The sequence below is a fragment of the Euprymna scolopes genome, chromosome 9 (assembly GCF_053919585.1).
Source record: "Euprymna scolopes isolate OS-2025 chromosome 9, ASM5391958v1, whole genome shotgun sequence".
In the NCBI taxonomy this organism is placed as follows: Eukaryota; Metazoa; Mollusca; class Cephalopoda; order Sepiida; family Sepiolidae; genus Euprymna; species Euprymna scolopes.
In genome coordinates, this window is record NC_136490.1 from 158,729,322 (window position 1) to 158,749,531 (window position 20,210).

Consider the following 20,210-nt stretch of genomic DNA (forward strand, 5'->3'; position numbering starts at 1 on the left):
TGTCAAAACAATATGATATACATGCGATTGTGCCACAAAGGTCTATTCTTGGCCCTTTAATATTCCTAATATTCATAAATAACTTACCTGATAAAATTATCTCCGAAATGGGTATATTTTCTGATGACACTACACTCTATAACAGAATCAGGGAGAAAACGAACGAACACATATCTAAGAAAATGGCTAAAATTTTAGAGAAGGACCTTCAGTTGTAGAGCCACTCGCGGATAAGGGTTAAAGAGTGTACAGTGGTCAAAAGGATAATATAGTAATCGTGTAGTTGAATCGAGCTGTAAATTGATGGTGACATTCAATGCTGCTAAGACTAAGCTTCTTTTCTTTACCCACAAGAAACTTTCTTAACTTTGAGTGCAAGAGTTTTCTCATGAAAATTAAATCATATTGTATAACTGGACAGACGAATACTTAACATAGTTCATCATATGGCTAATGATGAACTACCTGAAAGTAACTTCCTTCAAACTCTTTGGCTTAACATATACAGACAACATGAATTGGAACCAATACATTGAGGACATTACCAAGGCTGCTGTGAAGAACTTGGGCTCCTACCGAGTTAGAAGGTTACTCACATCTGAGAGTATCCTGTATATCTACAAAGCCACTCTTCGCCCATGCTTGTAGAATCGTTACTGCACCTGGGCTGGTGCACCTGCCACTAGTCTCCTACTCCTAGACAGGGTTCAACAAAGATTTGTGAACCTAATAGGTCCCGCATTAGCAACCAAATTCTATCATCTGTCCCATCGCAAAAATGTGGCATCCCTGTGCCTGTTTTACAAGTACAGCGTATCCAAAAAGTCACTGAGGGATTTTGAACTTTTTTTTTTACAAAGGAATCACCGCTTATCAAGGCTCAGAGCCACTCGCGGATAAGGGTTAAAGAGTGTACAGTTGTCAAAAAGGATAATATAGTAATCGTTAGAAATATAAATTTGGTAAATTGCATTACTTAAGTGAAATGACTCATCAAGAAAATGTGTACGGTGGACTTGAAGACGACCATATTTTAATCAGCTGGAAAGCAAATGGAAGAGAGTTCCACAGATGAGCAGTTCTAAGAACGAAGCTCTGTTCATGGAATCTACGTTTTAGGTTTAGGCACAGATAAAAAGTGGAGGAAATTATTAATAGTGTTTCTCGTGAATGTTTGGTGAGAGTGACTATAGCTTTGAGCTCAGACGAGCACTTGCCATGAATATAACGATTAAGAAGAGACAGGATCGCAACGTCTCTTCTGTGAGAAAGAGGTTGCAGAGAAGAGAAAAGGGCATCCCCCACAAGGCTACGAAGTCTATTCTGAACGCTTTCTAGGCAGGATAAAGTCTTCCTAGCAGCTTCTGCCCAGACGTGACAGCAATACTCCATCCTTGGACGTATGTGGCTCTTATATAGGTAGAGAATTGCATCAGTAGCTCGATATCTATTGGATCGATAGAAGGATCTCACCATTTTCCCAGCGACCTTGGCAATACATTTAATGTACGTTCCATTTCAGATCAGGAGTAAAGGTCAAGCCCACAAGCTTATCAAAATATGGAGCCACCCCAAGACGAGAATCATTCATTTCAATTGATGCCAGATGAGGATCAGAACGTTGATGATGTAAAGATAGGAATTTGGTTTTAAAGGCATTAAAAGTAATCAGCAGATTTTCCACATTGTATCACAGGAGAGAGAATCAGAGAGAACTTGGTTGTTTACGTACTTTGATGTATTGCCATAGATGGTAGTGTCGTCAGCATAAATGTCAACGAATGATCTTCGAGTGTGATTTGGAAGATCATTGATGTAGATCAGGAAAAGAGTTGGACCCAGGATGGACCCCCGAGGGATTTCAGCATTAATACTATGAGCATCTTATTTCTGCACATCAACCACAACTCTTTTGAACCTATCAGAGAGAAATGATTTAATAATTGAAAAGACATTTCCAGCTATACCATAGCTGGCGATCTTGTGAAGTAGACCTTATGCCATACCCTATCAAAGGCATTTGATACGTCAAGAGCAATTGCCCTAGAAAGGAAGCCTCTCTCGAGTAATTGGCTAATCCTATGTAGATCTAGCAGAACTGAAATCATAGTGTACGTCACTAAGAAGGGTATTTTTGCGTACTTCTTTATTATACATAGAGTCAAGTAACCTACTCATGACGCACAGGAGACTTATTAGTCTGTATTGAGAGGGAGATGACCGATTACCTGCCTTCTTAAATACAGTGCATACCGATGAGACGTTCCAGGGTATGGGAAGCAATTCTCCTCAAGTCAATAGCTTTATAAGTATGGAAGTTATGGTTGAAACTTTTTCAGTACTATAATTGGAACGCGTCAGAGCCAGTTGCTTTATTGGAATCAAGGTTTTTGATTAGCTTGGCAACATCACTTAAATAGATTCTTTTTCTTTGAAATTTAAATAAATAATGTACTAAACAAGCCAAATAAAAATGTATCGATTAAAAACTGCAATAATATATAATATATAATATAGAATATATAATATAGAATATATAATATATAATATATAATATATAATATAGAATATATAATATATAATATATAATATATAATATATAATATATAATATATAATATATAATATATAATATATAATATATAATATATAATATATAATATATAATATATAATATATAATATATAATATAGAATATATAATATATAATATATAATATATAATATAGAATATATAATATATAATATATAATATATAATATATAATATATAATATATAATATATAATATATAATATATAATATATAATATATAATATATAATATATAATATATAATATATAATATATAATATATAATATAGAATATATAATATATAATATATAATATATAATATATAATATATAATATATAATATATAATATATAATATAGAATATATAATATAGAATATATAATATATAATATATAATATATAATATAGAATATATAATATATAATATATAATATATAATATATAATATATAATATATAATATATAATATAGAATATATAATATAGAATATATAATATATAATATATAATATATAATATATAATATATAATATATAATATATAATATATAATATATAATATAGAATATATAATATATAATATATAATATATAATATAGAATATATAATATATAATATAGAATATATAATATATAATATATAATATATAATATATAATATATAATATATAATATATAATATAGAATATATAATATAGAATATATAATATATAATATATAATATATAATATAGAATATAGAATATATAATATATAATATATAATATATAATATATAATATATAATATATAATATATAATATATAATATATAATATATAATATAGAATATATAATATAGAATATATAATATATAATATATAATATATAATATAGAATATATAATATATAATATATAATATATAATATATAATATATAATATATAATATATAATATATAATATATAATATATAATATATAATATAGAATATAGAATATATAATATATAATATATAATATATAATATATAATATATAATATATAATATATAATATATAATATAGAATATATAATATAGAATATATAATATATAATATATAATATATAATATATAATATATAATATATAATATATAATATATAATATATAATATAGAATATATAATATATAATATATAATATATAATATATAATATAGAATATATAATATATAATATATAATATATAATATATAATATAGAATATATAATATATAATATATAATATATAATATATAATATATAATATATAATATATAATATATAATATATAATATATAATATATAATATATAATATATAATATATAATATATAATATATAATATATAATATATAATATATAATATATAATATATAATATAGAATATATAATATATAATATATAATATATAATATATAATATAGAATATAGAATATATAATATATAATATATAATATATAATATAGAATATATAATATAGAATATATAATATATAATATATAATATATAATATAGAATATAGAATATATAATATAGAATATAGAATATATAATATATAATATAGAATATATAATATATAATATATAATATATAATATATAATATATAATATATAATATATAATATATAATATATAATATATAATATATAATATATAATATATAATATATAATATAGAATATATAATATATAATATATAATATATAATATATAATATAGAATATATAATATAGAATATATAATATATAATATATAATATATAATATATAATATATAATATAGAATATATAATATAGAATATAGAATATATAATATATAATATATAATATATAATATATAATATATAATATATAATATATAATATATAATATAGAATATATAATATATAATATATAATATATAATATATAATATAGAATATATAATATAGAATATATAATATATAATATATAATATATAATATAGAATATATAATATAGAATATATAATATATAATATATAATATAGATATAAACATTTGCCTACAATAAAACAAAATACATATTACAATTAAACAACTTATTAGCTAATAGCTTCCGTCTCAAATGAAAAATATTAAAGATATACATCACTTTAGATTCAGTTCAGCGTTCTAGAAAAAAAAAACGGCAAAATTTAAACAATCCTTATTCATGAAAAATAATGTCTTTTCAATGTTGCCCATTAGTAGCTTTGCATATTTGTGCTTTTTTCCAAAATATTATTCATGGAATGCGATTTAACTCGCTCATTTCGTTCCTGATGTTTTCCTTCAATTCTTGTAGGGTTTGGGGTTTGTTAACATAGACGCTTTCTTTAAGATATCCCCATGACAAAAAGTCGGGGCTAGTCAAGTCTGGAGAACGTGGTGGCCATTTGACATTGCAATAGCGAGAGATAATGTTGTTGTCAAAGCTCTCCTGATTTTGGTAAAAGAATTTTACAACTTGCGTACGTTGTTCAATGCAATACTTATGCATAATTAATTTACAAAATATTATCTGTAAAATATCTGAAATAGAGAAAATAATAATCATTAATGGTAAAATTACAAATATTTTCAACTTTTCAGTGACTTTCTTGACAGCCTAATGGACAGCACTCTGACGAACTACAAGTAATTATATCCTGTCGACGTTTATACCCGCGACAAACCTTATAAGCAATAAAATTCAACCATAAACTGTAGAGATCCCTATATACCTTCTACCAAAATAGCTTCTTTCCTCGAATAACTAGATTTTTAAAATTCGATCCCGGATCCCTGTTTTCCTGGCTGTACTAACATGCAGCAATTCGATTTAATGTGAACAGATATCTCGCTACTCAACTACATACAGAGTTTTTCAGTAAACTTGCTCCCAAATAATAGCCCCTTGTTTGGAGTGAAATAAGGGTAAAGTAAAATACGCACAAGTGCACCATAAAATATAAAAGCATAAAACGTTATATAAATAAAACAAATTTGAATACATTTTGTAAAAAAAAAAAAAATGGCGCACGTATGGAAGCAATATCCTTTTTTTTTTTTTGCTGTTGTCTTTTTTTGCAAGTTTTTTCAGCGCATCATTATCGAATAACACTAGTTCCCAGATTATCAAAAAGATATCAAATCAATATTTAAATATTTGTAGGGGTGCTCAGTTTCTAATGCAATGTTCTATTAAACCGATCACCTATTTTAGAACCACTCAATGTTTTTTGGTCAAGTTCGCGAATTTATTCCCTTTTAAGCAGTTTAGCCTTTTTCTGAATTTCACTTTCTTAAAATAATCCCCCAAAAAAGGCTAATCTCGCAAAAGTTGGCCTAAAACGTCGAGTGATTTTAAAATAGGTAATCGATTTATCGATTGCATTAGACACTGAGCACATGTATTTAAATATTGACATTAAAAAATTATCTTTTGATAATCTGGTAGATTATTGTGCATTCGATAATAATCCGCTGAAAAATTGAAAAAAAAATGGTAATAAAAGCATAAAGAGGGAGGTCACCGCTTTCATACGTGCACCAAAAAATTATTTTCAGATAATTTGTCTCAATTACGTTTGGGCTTCACACACATAAGTGTATATTTCGATTTAGACATTAATGGATAAAATATATGTGTGTGTTGATTCTGATGGTGCTTATTTCGATCAATAAATTTTTGTTTAAACCAAGATATGTTCATCTGAATTCAAAAGTAAAAAAAAAAAAAAAAACGCAAGAACTTTCTTGTCAACCTAATATAATATATAATAGATGTACAATCAAAACAATCGGAATAATATATGCGAAATATTTTAAATTGCATGGATGTATCAATGAAGTTAATATAAATATTTTTTGTAAAAAAATGTTAGATAACATATTTCAATTACGTTTTGCCTTCCCAAATGCACACATATAAAAGTACAGTTCCATTTAGCTAAAAAGTAATGAATAGAATTCAATTAAATTATAAAATAAATCCTAAAGACAAGAAAGAATATTATGAATTAAAATCTTACATTATAAAAATTATAATATGAATGCATTTATCCTGTATACAATATTTTGATTGCAGAAATTCCCCTCTGGACCAAATAACCGTATATTTGCATTAACAGATGCCACATATAAAATTATTATTTCTAAACGTACCCACCATCTTATGCAGTTTTTGAACGCCGTTACATACACATTCAATCGTGATATTAAAATTCTACATTCCATCCGCGGAAAACCATCATCATAATCGCAACATTATAAGAGGAAGGTGTCCCTATTTTTCTCTCTATATATTAAGTCCTACCACTGCTACCAGGTGTTACCGGGAACGATTCTGCATTTTTCTATTACAGTGAGATTACACCCTCCGTAACTAGAATATTACATACATAGAAATAAGATATTCCTTTCTATTTCCGCATAAAAATTAATAAATTCTTCCCGACAATGTTCCGGCCCTTACAATTGGCTGAAAACGAACATTCTCATATTCCAGAATGGAACGAATTTTTACATTAACGAACACTTCTATGAGTTGTCAAACATGGCGTCGCTCTCCACATAAACTAACGTTAAGAGTAACAGCATTTACCAATTATTAATCACTCATAACTAGACATTTACATATTACTAACCTCATATATCGCCACAGACATACACAGGTAAAAACGTGCATACATACATTCCAATTTTCCTTCACTTTTGTCACTATCCACATGACACACTAGCGAGTGCTAAAAATATAAAATATAACAGCTCATAAACAGTCAGTTAATTACTGATAGCCTTATTTCATAGAACTACAGTGCGCAAGTAAATTAATTCATATATATACAGTCTTCTCCGTCTATGCTTGCACATTAGGAATTCTCAAAACAAATTTAAACACATACATGGTTTGCAAATGTAAACATATTTGTGTAAATGTCGATATCGGAATATCCTGGCCAAATCAACACTAAATATAATCGACCGCATCCATCCAACTTAAACATAGATTCAGAAACTCGAAAACAAAATGAAACGAAGTATATTTCTATTATGAAAATTTGCTAAAATTTACAAAGCTATGATTTTTATTCGACAGTCACGAAGTAACTATTGACTAACAATTAAAATTGCTTTGTTTATACAAAAATAAACGAAATTATTTTTATTATGACAATTTGCTAAGGATGTTAAAACAATGACTTTTTATTCGACAGTTGAAAGGTTTTGAGGAGTCACGAAGTAACTACTAACAAACGATTAAAATTGCTTTGTTTACAAAAAATTAACGAAATTATTTTTATTATGACAATTTGCTAAGGATGTTAAAACAATGACTTTTTATTCGACAGTTGAAAGGTTTTTGAGGAGTCACGAAGTAACTACTAACAAACGATTAAAATTGCTTTGTTTACAAAAAATTAACGAAATTATTTTTATTATGACAATTTGCTAAGGATGTTAAAACAATGACTTTTTATTCGACATTTGAAAGGTTTTTGAGGAGTCACGAAGTAACTACTAACAAACGATTAAAATTGCTTTGTTTACAAAAAATAAACGAAATAGGTAAAAATTCACGGCTTAAAAATTCTTAGCAAAGTCTCACTTAATTAAAAGATTGAAAGTTTTCGATTTTCATTCCTTGACCTTCGTGTTATTTATTTCTTACATTTTCAGAGAATTTTATTCAAGTACGTAGGCAAAAAAAAAAAAAAAAGAATTATTAATTTTATTTCATTTTAGTAAGAAAATAACGAATTAGTAATTCGTTCTTACTAAAATAATACCAGGGGAAATACATATTTTCTGGTAATAAAAAAAATAAACTTCGTTTCATTTTGTTTTCCAGTTTTCAATTGGATATTTATGTTTGATGGACATGTTCGAACTACCGACACGGCAGTATCGGCCCAACCCTCTTAAACAAAAATCTTCCACGAAAAATAAATATGGGTACTTCTGCTCTTTAGACATCGTGCTGAAATAATAACGTTATTATTTTGAAAGGCGTTCTTAACATGGTGAGGAGAAGGTGTTTGATAACTATTCTGTGCTTCCACCTTACAATTTAAGAAAAACAAAGAAATCGTAAGGCTTGAAATTAATCTGATTAAACTATTTAAAACTAGCGAGGTGAAAAAGGTGCACAATCAACCAAAACATGTTTACCTTTGCTTATTTTTTTTTTGCATTTGCTATTTACTAGTAAGCTTCAAAGTTACATTTCTTTAGACGTGCACACGTTAACATCTTTTCAGGGGGGGGGGGGTTTAAATAAAACAGTTTTCGTTACAATTACGACTTTTGCCTTTTTCCATTTACTAGTACTCTAGACGGTTAGATTTCTTTTACACGCGCTCACGTTAACATTTTTTGTGTGTGTGTGGGGGGGTACATTTTTATATTATGTCTACCTCCGCATCTTTCGATACACTTTTATAGGATTTCGTCTATCCTGATTACGAAAATATCATTCAAATTTTGTCCAGACAAATGCTTCTATATATATAAACACATGTATTCTGCACTTTATTTCAATGCCTGCAAGATTTGCACTCGCGCGTGCGAGACAAAAATCCACTTCTTTCCTATCGACACTCTCACATATCAATTGTGAGTGAGTATGCTGCCTACGATTTTTACGGTTAAATTTGGGGGATTTATTTATAGTAGAACTTTTGCTGAATACGAAAACCTCGTCTCTCGTTCAAAATGGTAATTAGGCTCGCGGACCAGTCAAAATGCCTTCGCGAGTCGGATCCGGCCTGCGTGTCGTAAGTTGCCGACCATAGTGGAAAATATACTTACCTTATATAAACTCATAATAGAGATACGGTATTCTGTAACATTTACTTGTTCTGTCAGACGTGCAATAAACACTGCAAAAGAAATAATTGAATAATTTTTGCAAACATATATTGGTATATCGCTTCACATAACATATGACAAAAGCAACTTATTTAAAGCAACTTATTTGAAGCAACTTATTTAAATATGAAATGGAAATTGGTGAATATTTATAATATATTATATTTTATATAATTATATAAATATATATTATAGTTTTTAAAACTTTTTTTTGTCAAACACATCAATAAAACCGGTAGATATTCCCTTAATAACATCAATGATATGAGTAGAAGTGTTGGGGGGGGGGGAATTAGGCCGCGGACTGATAGACTTCTCTATCACTCTTTGCTTAATTTCTATGGTATAGATTGGAAATTATCTAGCCATTTCTTTTTTCTCCAATATCCATTGATAAAATAGTAAACTAGTCCTGTAACATCGCAAGAACAAACAACCTTTTGAAACTCGACTGAACACATGGAAATAAATATCTACGACACAGAAGTAAAATAGAACAGATACATTGAGAGCAAGAAAGATTATACAATATTTACAAAGAATCCACTAATATAGTCATAAGGAGACCGTCCCTGGAGAAGGTTTCGGCTGGGTCGTCGTCGACTCTCGATCTCGTTGTCTCTCTGAGTCTCTCATTGGGTCTCATCCGTCTTTACGGTACCAACCATATTTGTATGGTTTACACTCCACATATGCTAATTAGGTGTATCCTACCACAACACAAACAAACAAACAAAAATAAATATAAATCCGACGGTTATTCCCCATTTTTAAACATAAATCGTTTATTACCGTTTATTTTTCTCCCCGTCTTGATGCCAGCTTAAAAGTCTCTCGCTACCACATGTCTATCTGACTCGAAATTTGATATACAGCGTATTGAGATTTGGGAAAATCTTAGTAATCCGTTTTCGGCCAGAAATTTGGCCCTTAAGGGATCAAAATTCAACGATTTGACCTTTGAGAAATCTACCAAACTCCTCTGCCAAAACAATAAATGTTAAGGGGTCATAATAGGGGGTCAAAATTTTAAAAAATTTAACCTCTGCGGTCTCTACCAAATTACTCAGACAATTTCTGGTCTAAACATTTGAAATTTTACAGAAAGCGTATTCAGAGATAAGCAGACTTTAATCGGTTTGGGTCAAAAATTTGAGCTACTAATATATAAATGTATCTATGTTTGCATGTCTGCCTAAAACTTTCGACAGAGGCAACGGATTTTCACAAGATCAGTATCGTTTTGTAGTTCGACCCTTCAGACGACAAATATCGAAAAATTGGCTAGAAACATTAATTTCTTCACTTTCAACTGGACACTTTTCTACAGGGAAGGGTGGTTGTTTTCGTCGATATTGTCGAAAGTCATCTCTTCTTTTCGATTGTCTAGACTTAATTTAAACCTACGTCACTTCCGGTTTGTAACAGCAAAGACGTCACGTTTTTCCCATTCTTTTCCTCCTTCGCGGTACGGGTTCGAGTCTGCCTTCCTACTACCACTTTTTTCGCTAGGCATACACCTCCTAACACCCGGGCAACGCCGGTCTGAAATGCTAGTATATGTATCAATATATCTATAAAAATGAACATGTCTGTGTGTGTGTCTGTGTACATACGCAATAACTCTGTCAGTTTTTAGTCTACAGACTCGAAATTTGATATAGCGGGTACTGAGAATTGGAAAAAATTTTGTGATCGGTTTTCGACCAGAAATTTGGCTGTTAAGGGGTCAAAGTTCAACGATTTGACCTTTGAAAACTCTACCAAACTCCACGACAATTTTGGGTCTAAACATATGAAATTTTAGATATAGGTTCCTTCTTACTTAATAACTTGATTTGAGCCCAAAACAATTAATGTTAAGGGGTCATAATAGGGGTCAAAATTAAAAAAAAATTGACAGCTTTTTTTTTTGCTCAACATACACCTCCAAACACCCGGGCATATTCACAATTTTACCATATTTTCTACAAATATTTGAACTCCCTATGCTAGTATCGTTCTTAGTCGGGTACTCGCCTGTCTATTTTTAGAATTCTTAGAATCAAATTCAAAATATAGCACACTGGAAGATGGACTTGGCGTTGCTCGGTATTAAACATTTCGTTAACGTCCTTTAAAATGGAGTAAAAAAAAAAACAGAAAGAAACTGAGACATGTTCATGCGAGTACTTTTTTTTTCTAAACAGTCCACTTCTTATAAGTAGAAAAAAATACTCAACCTGAGATCAAAACCAAAATCTAAAGACAGTGAGTCAATTATGAAAACCATCAGGCCAGCTTGAGACGATACTCAAAAAGTGTTTTCAAATTTGCTTATTCTTAACAAAAATAATCCTTAATGGGACGATTCACGCATGCGCATTCGTGAAACAGTTGATAAACATATAAAAATTTGATCATCGCCACGTTCAAATTTTTCAGTTTTCACTCCTTAGCAGCACTTTTCTCCGGTGTAAAAACGTTTAAAAAGTTTTCCTCATGTCTGAATATCTTATATACCAAATTTCAAGTTTGTAGATAAAAACTTCGTTGAGTGTATAGGTTGAAAGTTGTCCTTACACACATATTCTCACTATATATATATATATATATATATATATATATATATATATATATATATATATATATATATATAATATAAAGCTGAACGTCTCTGTGTGTGTGATCGTCACGAATAGGCTCCTATATGGTTGACTTTTATAGAAAACTGATCACATATAATGATAGAAGATGTATCGAGACGCAGGAATGGGTATGTTTGATCTGGTATAATGACGATTCATTAAAATTGTGGGGTCTTCGTACGCGACTGGTACACAAAGTATGGAAATAAAAAAATTAAAAATTAAAAAAAAAACGTTTACAAGTGTTTTTGATATAGATGTACATAATAATACTTTGATAAGTATGTTTTAACTTAAATAGGGATGGTATAATAAAATTGTGGGGTCTGCGTTCGCGCCTGGCCTCCATAGAATGGAAATAGGCACCAACTTTAATAAAGACTTTTCATATCTATCTGCGTAAGTATACTTTGATAATTATGATTCAGTTTGAAGAAATATGGTATAATAAAATTATGGGGTGTTCGTTCGCGCCTGACCTCCATAGAATGGAAAGATGTCACAAAGGTTTTTTAATATAGATCCACAGAATATTGTGATAAGTGCTTCAGTGTGAACAGGTATGGCATAATCAATTATCGGGTTTATCTATTTTATTTTTACTTTCATTATATTTTGCTTTGGTTTTGATACCGCCAAATTCGAATCTATCTCTTTACAACCCTTCCTTTTCATAACCTATCATACTTTCATAAATCAGAGTCCATTTTCTGTAGGCTGTTTTTGTAACCCAGTCAACGACGGGTACTTTTGCTAGTATATATATATATATATATATATATATATATATATATATATATATATATATATATGTATGTATGGATGTATTTCAAAGATATTGACGAAAAGCACTCAAGTAGAAGAGCTAAACACAATGGAACAGAACATAAGATTTAGTCATGAAACAGAACAACATGATTCATTTCTATTTATAAAAAAATCAAATAATAATCTCTGGTACTGACCCTCTCGATTATTACCCAATCAGTCTCCTTCCTTCTATTCGCTAAAATCTTTGAGACCTTAATTAATCAAACATTACTTCACCACCTCGCAAAAGCAAATCTTTCTGACAAACAGTATTGATTTAGGCAATGTCGTTTTTTTTAAATTACATTTTCACCCCAATTAAGGCACAGTGTCATTTGGATGCAGTGGGATATTATCTGGGACATAATTTGTAGGGGTATTATGTAGGGAGTTGAACAGCAAGAGTTCTGCTTTTATTACACTTGTGCTATATTATGCCGGGACAATTTATGGTTGCTTTGCTGATAGTCAATTTAGAACATCGACTATTATTATAAAAAAAGTAAAATGTTAGATAATGAACATTATCATTATTTTGTAATTGTTATGTAGAAAAAGGTATGTAGAGAGAATGTTTTGAATAAAGGAATTTTTAGTAAAATAGTTTGCTTAACTTAAAACAATAACAAGAAAAGAATGTGGTTTACATAAGCAGAGTGGGTTTCCAAACCAAGGAATAAAAACAATAAATTTGGCCAGAAAACATAATCGAAGGTCGCATGCTGGATCTTCGTGTGGTCGAGTGACGTAAAATGATACCTCCGTTCAGTCTCGAAAGACAAAGGATACCCCCTATAGGGGCAGCTGCGCGTATAATTATGTGACAAGGGTTGCGCAATAACCACCAAACCTCTCCTGAATCGGCACTGTTTGAAACCAGTGGCAAGGAGGAATCCAGGCCGACCGGAAACAATGCCGAGATAAGCGAAGAGCACATACAGCACCTGAAAGTTCCAAATGGTCGCCCATCTGGTACTGACCAGGCTCATCGTTGCTTAACTCGGTGATCTGACAGAAACCGGTGTGTCAAACGTGATTATGCCATATATCCTGGTCGAGTGACGTAAGCACAAATGAATAGTTACATATATACAAGAGGAGAGACAAAGAGAGAGCGCAAGGAGAAGACTAGACGGACGGGGAGAGTGTTTGAGACAGAGCCGTAATGGTCCTATTCGGGTGGGAAGCAGAGTAAAACAAACGTCTAATCTTCTAACAAAGAAAACATAGTGAAATAAAAGCTATCTGAAATATAAACGAAGACTCCTAGTTGTTTCTTTGAAAGAAATGATCATTTCGGCTTTTGACAGATTCACCAAACAAGATCCGGATGACAAAGGTATGATTTCTTTGTTGTTATGTCATGTTGAACTGTATATATGTGTTTATATGTAAGTATTTAGAAATATTAGACGACACAAAGGAACGTTAATATGTACACAACTCATCATATACTCAGCGTCTTATATATATATATATATATATATATATATATATATATATATATATATATATATATAGGCTTTAAAACCCCCACAACCTAATATATTCGTTCTGAGGTCGTAATGCCATAAAAAGAAACCCCGACAATACAATATTTGAACTTATTCATGTCAGTAGAGTCAGAGAAGCAAGAATCCGGAAAGGAATTCCAAAGTCTAGCAGTCCTAGGAATAAGCTATTAGAGTAGAAGGCTTTCTTACATCTAAGGATTTCTACTGTGTAGGGGTGGGATTTTGCTGCTTTTCGTGTTTGTTGGGGGTATTTCGGTCGAGGGAGCACAAGGGCTTGTAGTTCGTTGGAGCATCCACCATTAAAATACTTGTAGAACAGGCAGAGGAATACAACATTTCGTTGATGGGACAGCGGTTAAAGCCTAGCTGATAGTGCGGGACCTATTGGGTTGGCGACTCTCTTTTGAACCCTATCTAAGGGGAAGAGACTAGTAGCAGATGCACCGGCCCAAATGTGGCAACAATATTCCATACTTGGGCGAATGGTAGCCTTGTAGAAGTACAAGATACCTTTGGACGTTCTACTGCAGATATTTTAACAGTCATCTATGAACGCATATACCATGCACTAGATAAGGCGGGCGAAGCTAGGGCTATAACCCATGATATATCCAAGGTCTTAGACAAAGTCTGGCACGAACGGTTGCTAATGAAATTTAAATCGTACGGTATAACAGGACGTATACAGAGTATAATCAGATCTTTCTAGGTTGTAATTGATGGACGTAAGAAATAATATTTATATGGGAATGACTCAGGGATCAATCCTTGGGCCACTATTATTCCTGATATTCATAAACAACCCACCTGATTATATTGTGTTCGAGATGAGTATATTTGCCGATGATACAACGCTCTACAATATGCACGAGGGAGAAACGAATGTACATGAATCTAAGACAAATGCAGAATCGTTAGAAAATGACCTTCAGACCGTATTGGAATGGGCCGAAAATGGATAGTATCATTTAATGCTAGTGAGACTAAGCTGCCCTCTTTTGACAATTACATCCCTCCAACCACCGATATCCATAACAAATTACATCCTGCCTGAGAATTCTTCCTTCAAACTCCTCGGCTTAACATTCGCAGGCAATATGAACTTAAATAAATACACCGAGGACATTGCGAAAGCTGCTGCAAAGAAGGTGAGTTCCCATTATCAAACTAGAAGGCTACTCACACCTGAGTATCTTGAACCTCTCGAAGACCCTAATTCGCGCATGCATGGAGTATTGTTGCCACGTATGGACTGGTGCATCTATCACTAGTCTCTCCCTCTTGGATAGGGTCTAAAAAATCTAATAGGTCCCACTTTGTCAACTAAGCTCCAATTCCTGTTTTATCGCCGCAGTGCTGCATCTCTGCGCCTGTTTTACAAGTATCTATAATTGAATGTGCTCTGATGAACTCGTTCCACTTGTGGCCCCTCGACGTACAAACTCGTTTAGCAACAAAATCTCACCCTCCACTGTTTTAGAACGGGTTTCCATATTGTTGATATTTTAGAGCTACGCAGGTCAAAATAAAAAATATGATCTGGACGTGTTTTATACGGCTTTGCTCATTAGCTTTGATGTTAGTGAAACTGCTTCACTAAAACCTCATTCTTTTAATTATTGTTTAAACAACAAGAAAAAAAACTATTCTCACACATTTCTAATTAAAAAAAATATTTCACAACATTGTTACGTTTTTCAAAAGAGCTATCTGCTCCAGATTTAAGATTTTCGCCGACCGAATCGTAGCTTAAAGACCCTAGCTTTGAGGTATATCAGAAATCCACACACAAAAACTATTTGGCGGATCAATGTTCGAACGTTCTGTTCGAGTGTAAAAAGAAATTTTCCATCGTCGCGAACGTTTTCGACTTCCATGAGTCCTCTTCACGCGAGTGATGAATTAAAACCCTTTTAGTTTCTACAGTCATCAATATCTCAAGCACATTACTAACTCACTCTAAATATTTCACATACTGTACATCAAACGCTATAAAAAGCTCTATAATACACTTAAGCACCCCCACCCCGAAATTGCTTTATTAAACAGACATCTCGTGCCCACCCACACCAATGGCACAGAAACCTGTAACACTCTGAATAAACAATACAAACCACTTCATTAACAATAAGACAAATTAAGGACAACAAAGTAACATGCAATCCTCAAATATACGTAGATGGAACGGAACGGCCTAACAAAAAGATTTGTTCAATATATATATATATATAGTGACCCCCCAAAAACAGGCCCAACTCTAATTAGGCCCAGTGTCTTAGTGTTTTGTCCAAATGAAATGAAACTTTGATCATAACTAGTATATTATATTCAAAACATCACATCAAAACATTAGGGTCTTTGGCCTATTTTTCTCCGATCTACAGCATATGTTCTAGATGGCCTCTATTTAGCTTTTTTTGGGGGGGGGTCACCCTGTACACACACACACACATACACACACACACACATATATATATATATATATATATATATATATATATATATATAAACAATAATTTCTTACTAGCACTTTTCTCGCGCGTTTTGCAATCGAATTACTCTTTCAATTTTAATTAGAAGTCTTATCGAATCCACAACTATTAAATAAGGAAACGGTTTCTACAATCGCACAAACCATAATAACAGAACAAAATTTAAATATACTGGTTAGCTATTATTTTATTATTATTGGAAGCCCTTGAGATGATTAATTTGTATGTTTATTTATGTATTTGCGGACTGTTATCCTCATCTTCATAGTTGTTGTTGTTTCACCACCGTTTCGGCCAACTCATCCTCTGGCCTTCTTCAGGTGATTAACCACGACGGGGTAGGAATGCTGAGTCTCTTAACTGTATCCTCAGTAATTACTGCTTTCCATAGTTTTTGTCTTCACACAACGCCCTGAGCATTGTCTGAAGATAGCAGTTTCAATCCTACCCAAAGCGGACCAGAGAATTGGTTGGCCAGGGCATTGTGAGACGGCAACAACTAGGATACAGTTAAGAGACTCAGCATTTCTACCCCATCATGGTTAACAACCTAACAAAGGCCAGATGAATAGTTGGCTGAAAAGTCGTGAAACAACAACTATGGAAATGAAGATCACAGTCCGTAAATAAATAAATGAATAAATAAATATACTGTCATCTACTCTTTACTAATTTCTGGGCTCCCCTTTGTACGCAATATCAATATCAACAACAAAATTAATAATGATGACCATTATGATGATCATAATATACATATATATATATATATATATATATATATATATATATATATATATATATATATATATATACATGCTAAATGTAATATATATATATATGTATATACTAGCTTGGCGCCCGGCGTTGCTCGGTCGTACATGATATTTAAATTTATGCAGATTTCATATATATTAGTATAGAATCAATCCTCAATTTAATATTATATATTACGAGCAATAATTTACCCGGTGGACCATTTCGCAAAAAAAAAAAAAAAAAAAAAAAAAAAAATGAGTAAATTAATAATAATAATAATAATAATAATAATAATATAGAAAATAAATAAAATAAAATAAAAGCAAAAATAAAATAAATAATAATGATAATGAAGTCCATCAAATTCCGTCTATTTTTGTTTAAAATATCACGTCAGCGGACGATGAATGCCCTGGAAACTCACTTCGAATTAATGTCTAGTCTTATAATATGCAAACAAAGAAATGATTTGCGGCGATTTTAAATGGTCCTCTTCTCTTATCGTAAATTGAATTCATTAATAAGAAAAAAAAAGAAGATAAGATGCTGTGGTACACCCGTGTTTGAACACGGAATCGTTCAATCTGTATTCGAATCCTCTACCTGTGTGCTATGTTTCCAGATATACACAAATCTGTTTTCCTAAAAAAGATATTATCTCCCTTGTCGGTGCAACCTAAAATATTCTCTGTAATTTTTTTTTATTTATAAGAAAGAAAGACTATTTTTAGGCTCGGATTTTTTCGATTTTCGATACTTTTCAGACGAATTTCTGTACAAAACATATCTAAGAACACTGCCAGACATATAAATTACCTTTGTGTGAAATTTGCAAAAGATAGGCTCAGCCGTTTCGGAACCTATGAGGAATTAACTTTCTCACACACAAAGTGACTTATATATATATAATCGTAGATATATACATATATGTACACACACAAACAGGCACGCGCACACACACACGCGCGCGCGCACACACACACACACACACACACACACACACACATATATATATATATATATATATATATATATATATATATATATATATATATATATATGCAGTGGTTTACTTACCATAGTCGCTAGTGCAGTGCAGTTTTTGTGTATGCACTCGTTTACATTCTGTAGATAAAATTTCGATTACAAAAGTTTCAAGTATCAAAAAATGCCACAAGATATTAGTCAACATTATGTTGTCAGTGTCTTCCCTTCCAATAGACCAACTGGTTGTTATTTTGAAGGAAAATCAAATAATAGATTTTTACTTGAAACAGAAACCAAGAGTGTTCTCTACACTTTTTACATAGTAAATAACCCGAATTTATTCCGTGTATATACACAATGCGTTTGTAGGTTGAGCCACCAGAATGAAAATGTCCCCAACTTTGAAATTGTAGCTGATTGGCTCAAATCTGGACGAGGAGATGGAGACAAACAATTGATCGTCAGATTAATCTTAGAAACAATTAAACGTGAGTAATTTTATAGATTCAACACTTCATCCTCATTTATGAATGTCACGATATTCTTTTGACGTTTCGTTTTAATTTCCGTAAATGATTGATAATTCCAAATGTCTTCATTCGTATTCATTTTAATAATAATCAACTAACAATCTCCGTGTACCAGTGTTGTCTGAGGAAAATCTAAAATAGTGATTTTATCTGAAATACGTGAATATAGGTACGTAAGAGCAAATGTAGCCATTTCATTAAAATTCCTAGTTGGAACAAGTAATATCTTCAAGAAACTAAAACAAATTATATCAGCGCAATTAACACAGCTTATGAAACAGTATAAATCTAGTCAGAATTAATTTTGTCGGATAAATTCTTATTAAAGCCAAACTTTGCACATCTCTCCAACTTAATAATATATATTAAATATAAGTATACATGCGTTTGTCGGTTAAAAATAAATAGCTGCTACAAAACCATATGATCCGTTTCCAAAAATGAACCACCTTTAATTGTAAAACCGGCATTTTCCAAAAGGAGGCCATCTGCAATTTGAACAAAGGAAAGAAAACAGACCAATCTTTAAAGAAAATAAATTCAAATAAATAAAAATAAATAAAAATAACAGAGACTGACATTTTCCCATCATGGCAACCTCAAATTTTAAAAGAGGAAAATAAATTAGACAGACTTGATTGAGCACCTCAACAGTTCAGTGTCCTTGGCACTTATAGACTTTAGCTTGAACATCTCGTGGTTGTATTACTGTACACATAGATTCGAAAAGTTGTCAAAAAACAAATATATAACAAATAAATGTTATCAAAGGCAAGATAAGTTTCTACCTAACTGGATAATTTGTTAGTGTTTTTATTTAATGTAACGTGTTTATTCAACTCGAAAAGCTTACAATGTTTACCGATGTATTAGAAAATACAAAATGGCGCCCGACTCTCTCTCTGACACGGTAAGGTTGGGAAAAGTGATTGAAAAAAAACTATTGTTAGAAACTCGCTCAAATATGTTATCGTGACATAGGCTGACATATATTCGGTTGGTTTTTAATAGTATTTTGTATAGTTTCAAGCATTTCGACAACTTTCTGCGTGAGAATTGCTTGAAAAACCTAAGCGATATCAA

At 30.9% G+C, this 20,210-nt stretch overlaps 1 protein-coding gene across 1 annotated transcript in view; it reads right to left on the bottom strand.

Moving 5' to 3' along the window:
• LOC145284944 (metalloproteinase inhibitor 3-like) overlaps positions 1-19,081 on the bottom strand; it is a 33,004-nt gene extending 13,923 nt beyond the window's left edge. The window contains exons 1-2 of the mRNA XM_080134042.1: positions 18,688-19,081; positions 9,352-9,422 (exon numbers count right to left, since the gene is read on the bottom strand). Coding sequence (XP_079990168.1) covers positions 9,352-9,422; positions 18,688-18,802 — 186 coding nt within the window. The 5' untranslated portion in view covers positions 18,803-19,081. The remainder of the gene's footprint in view (positions 1-9,351; positions 9,423-18,687) is intronic.
• Positions 19,082-20,210: the final 1,129 nt, after the last annotated feature.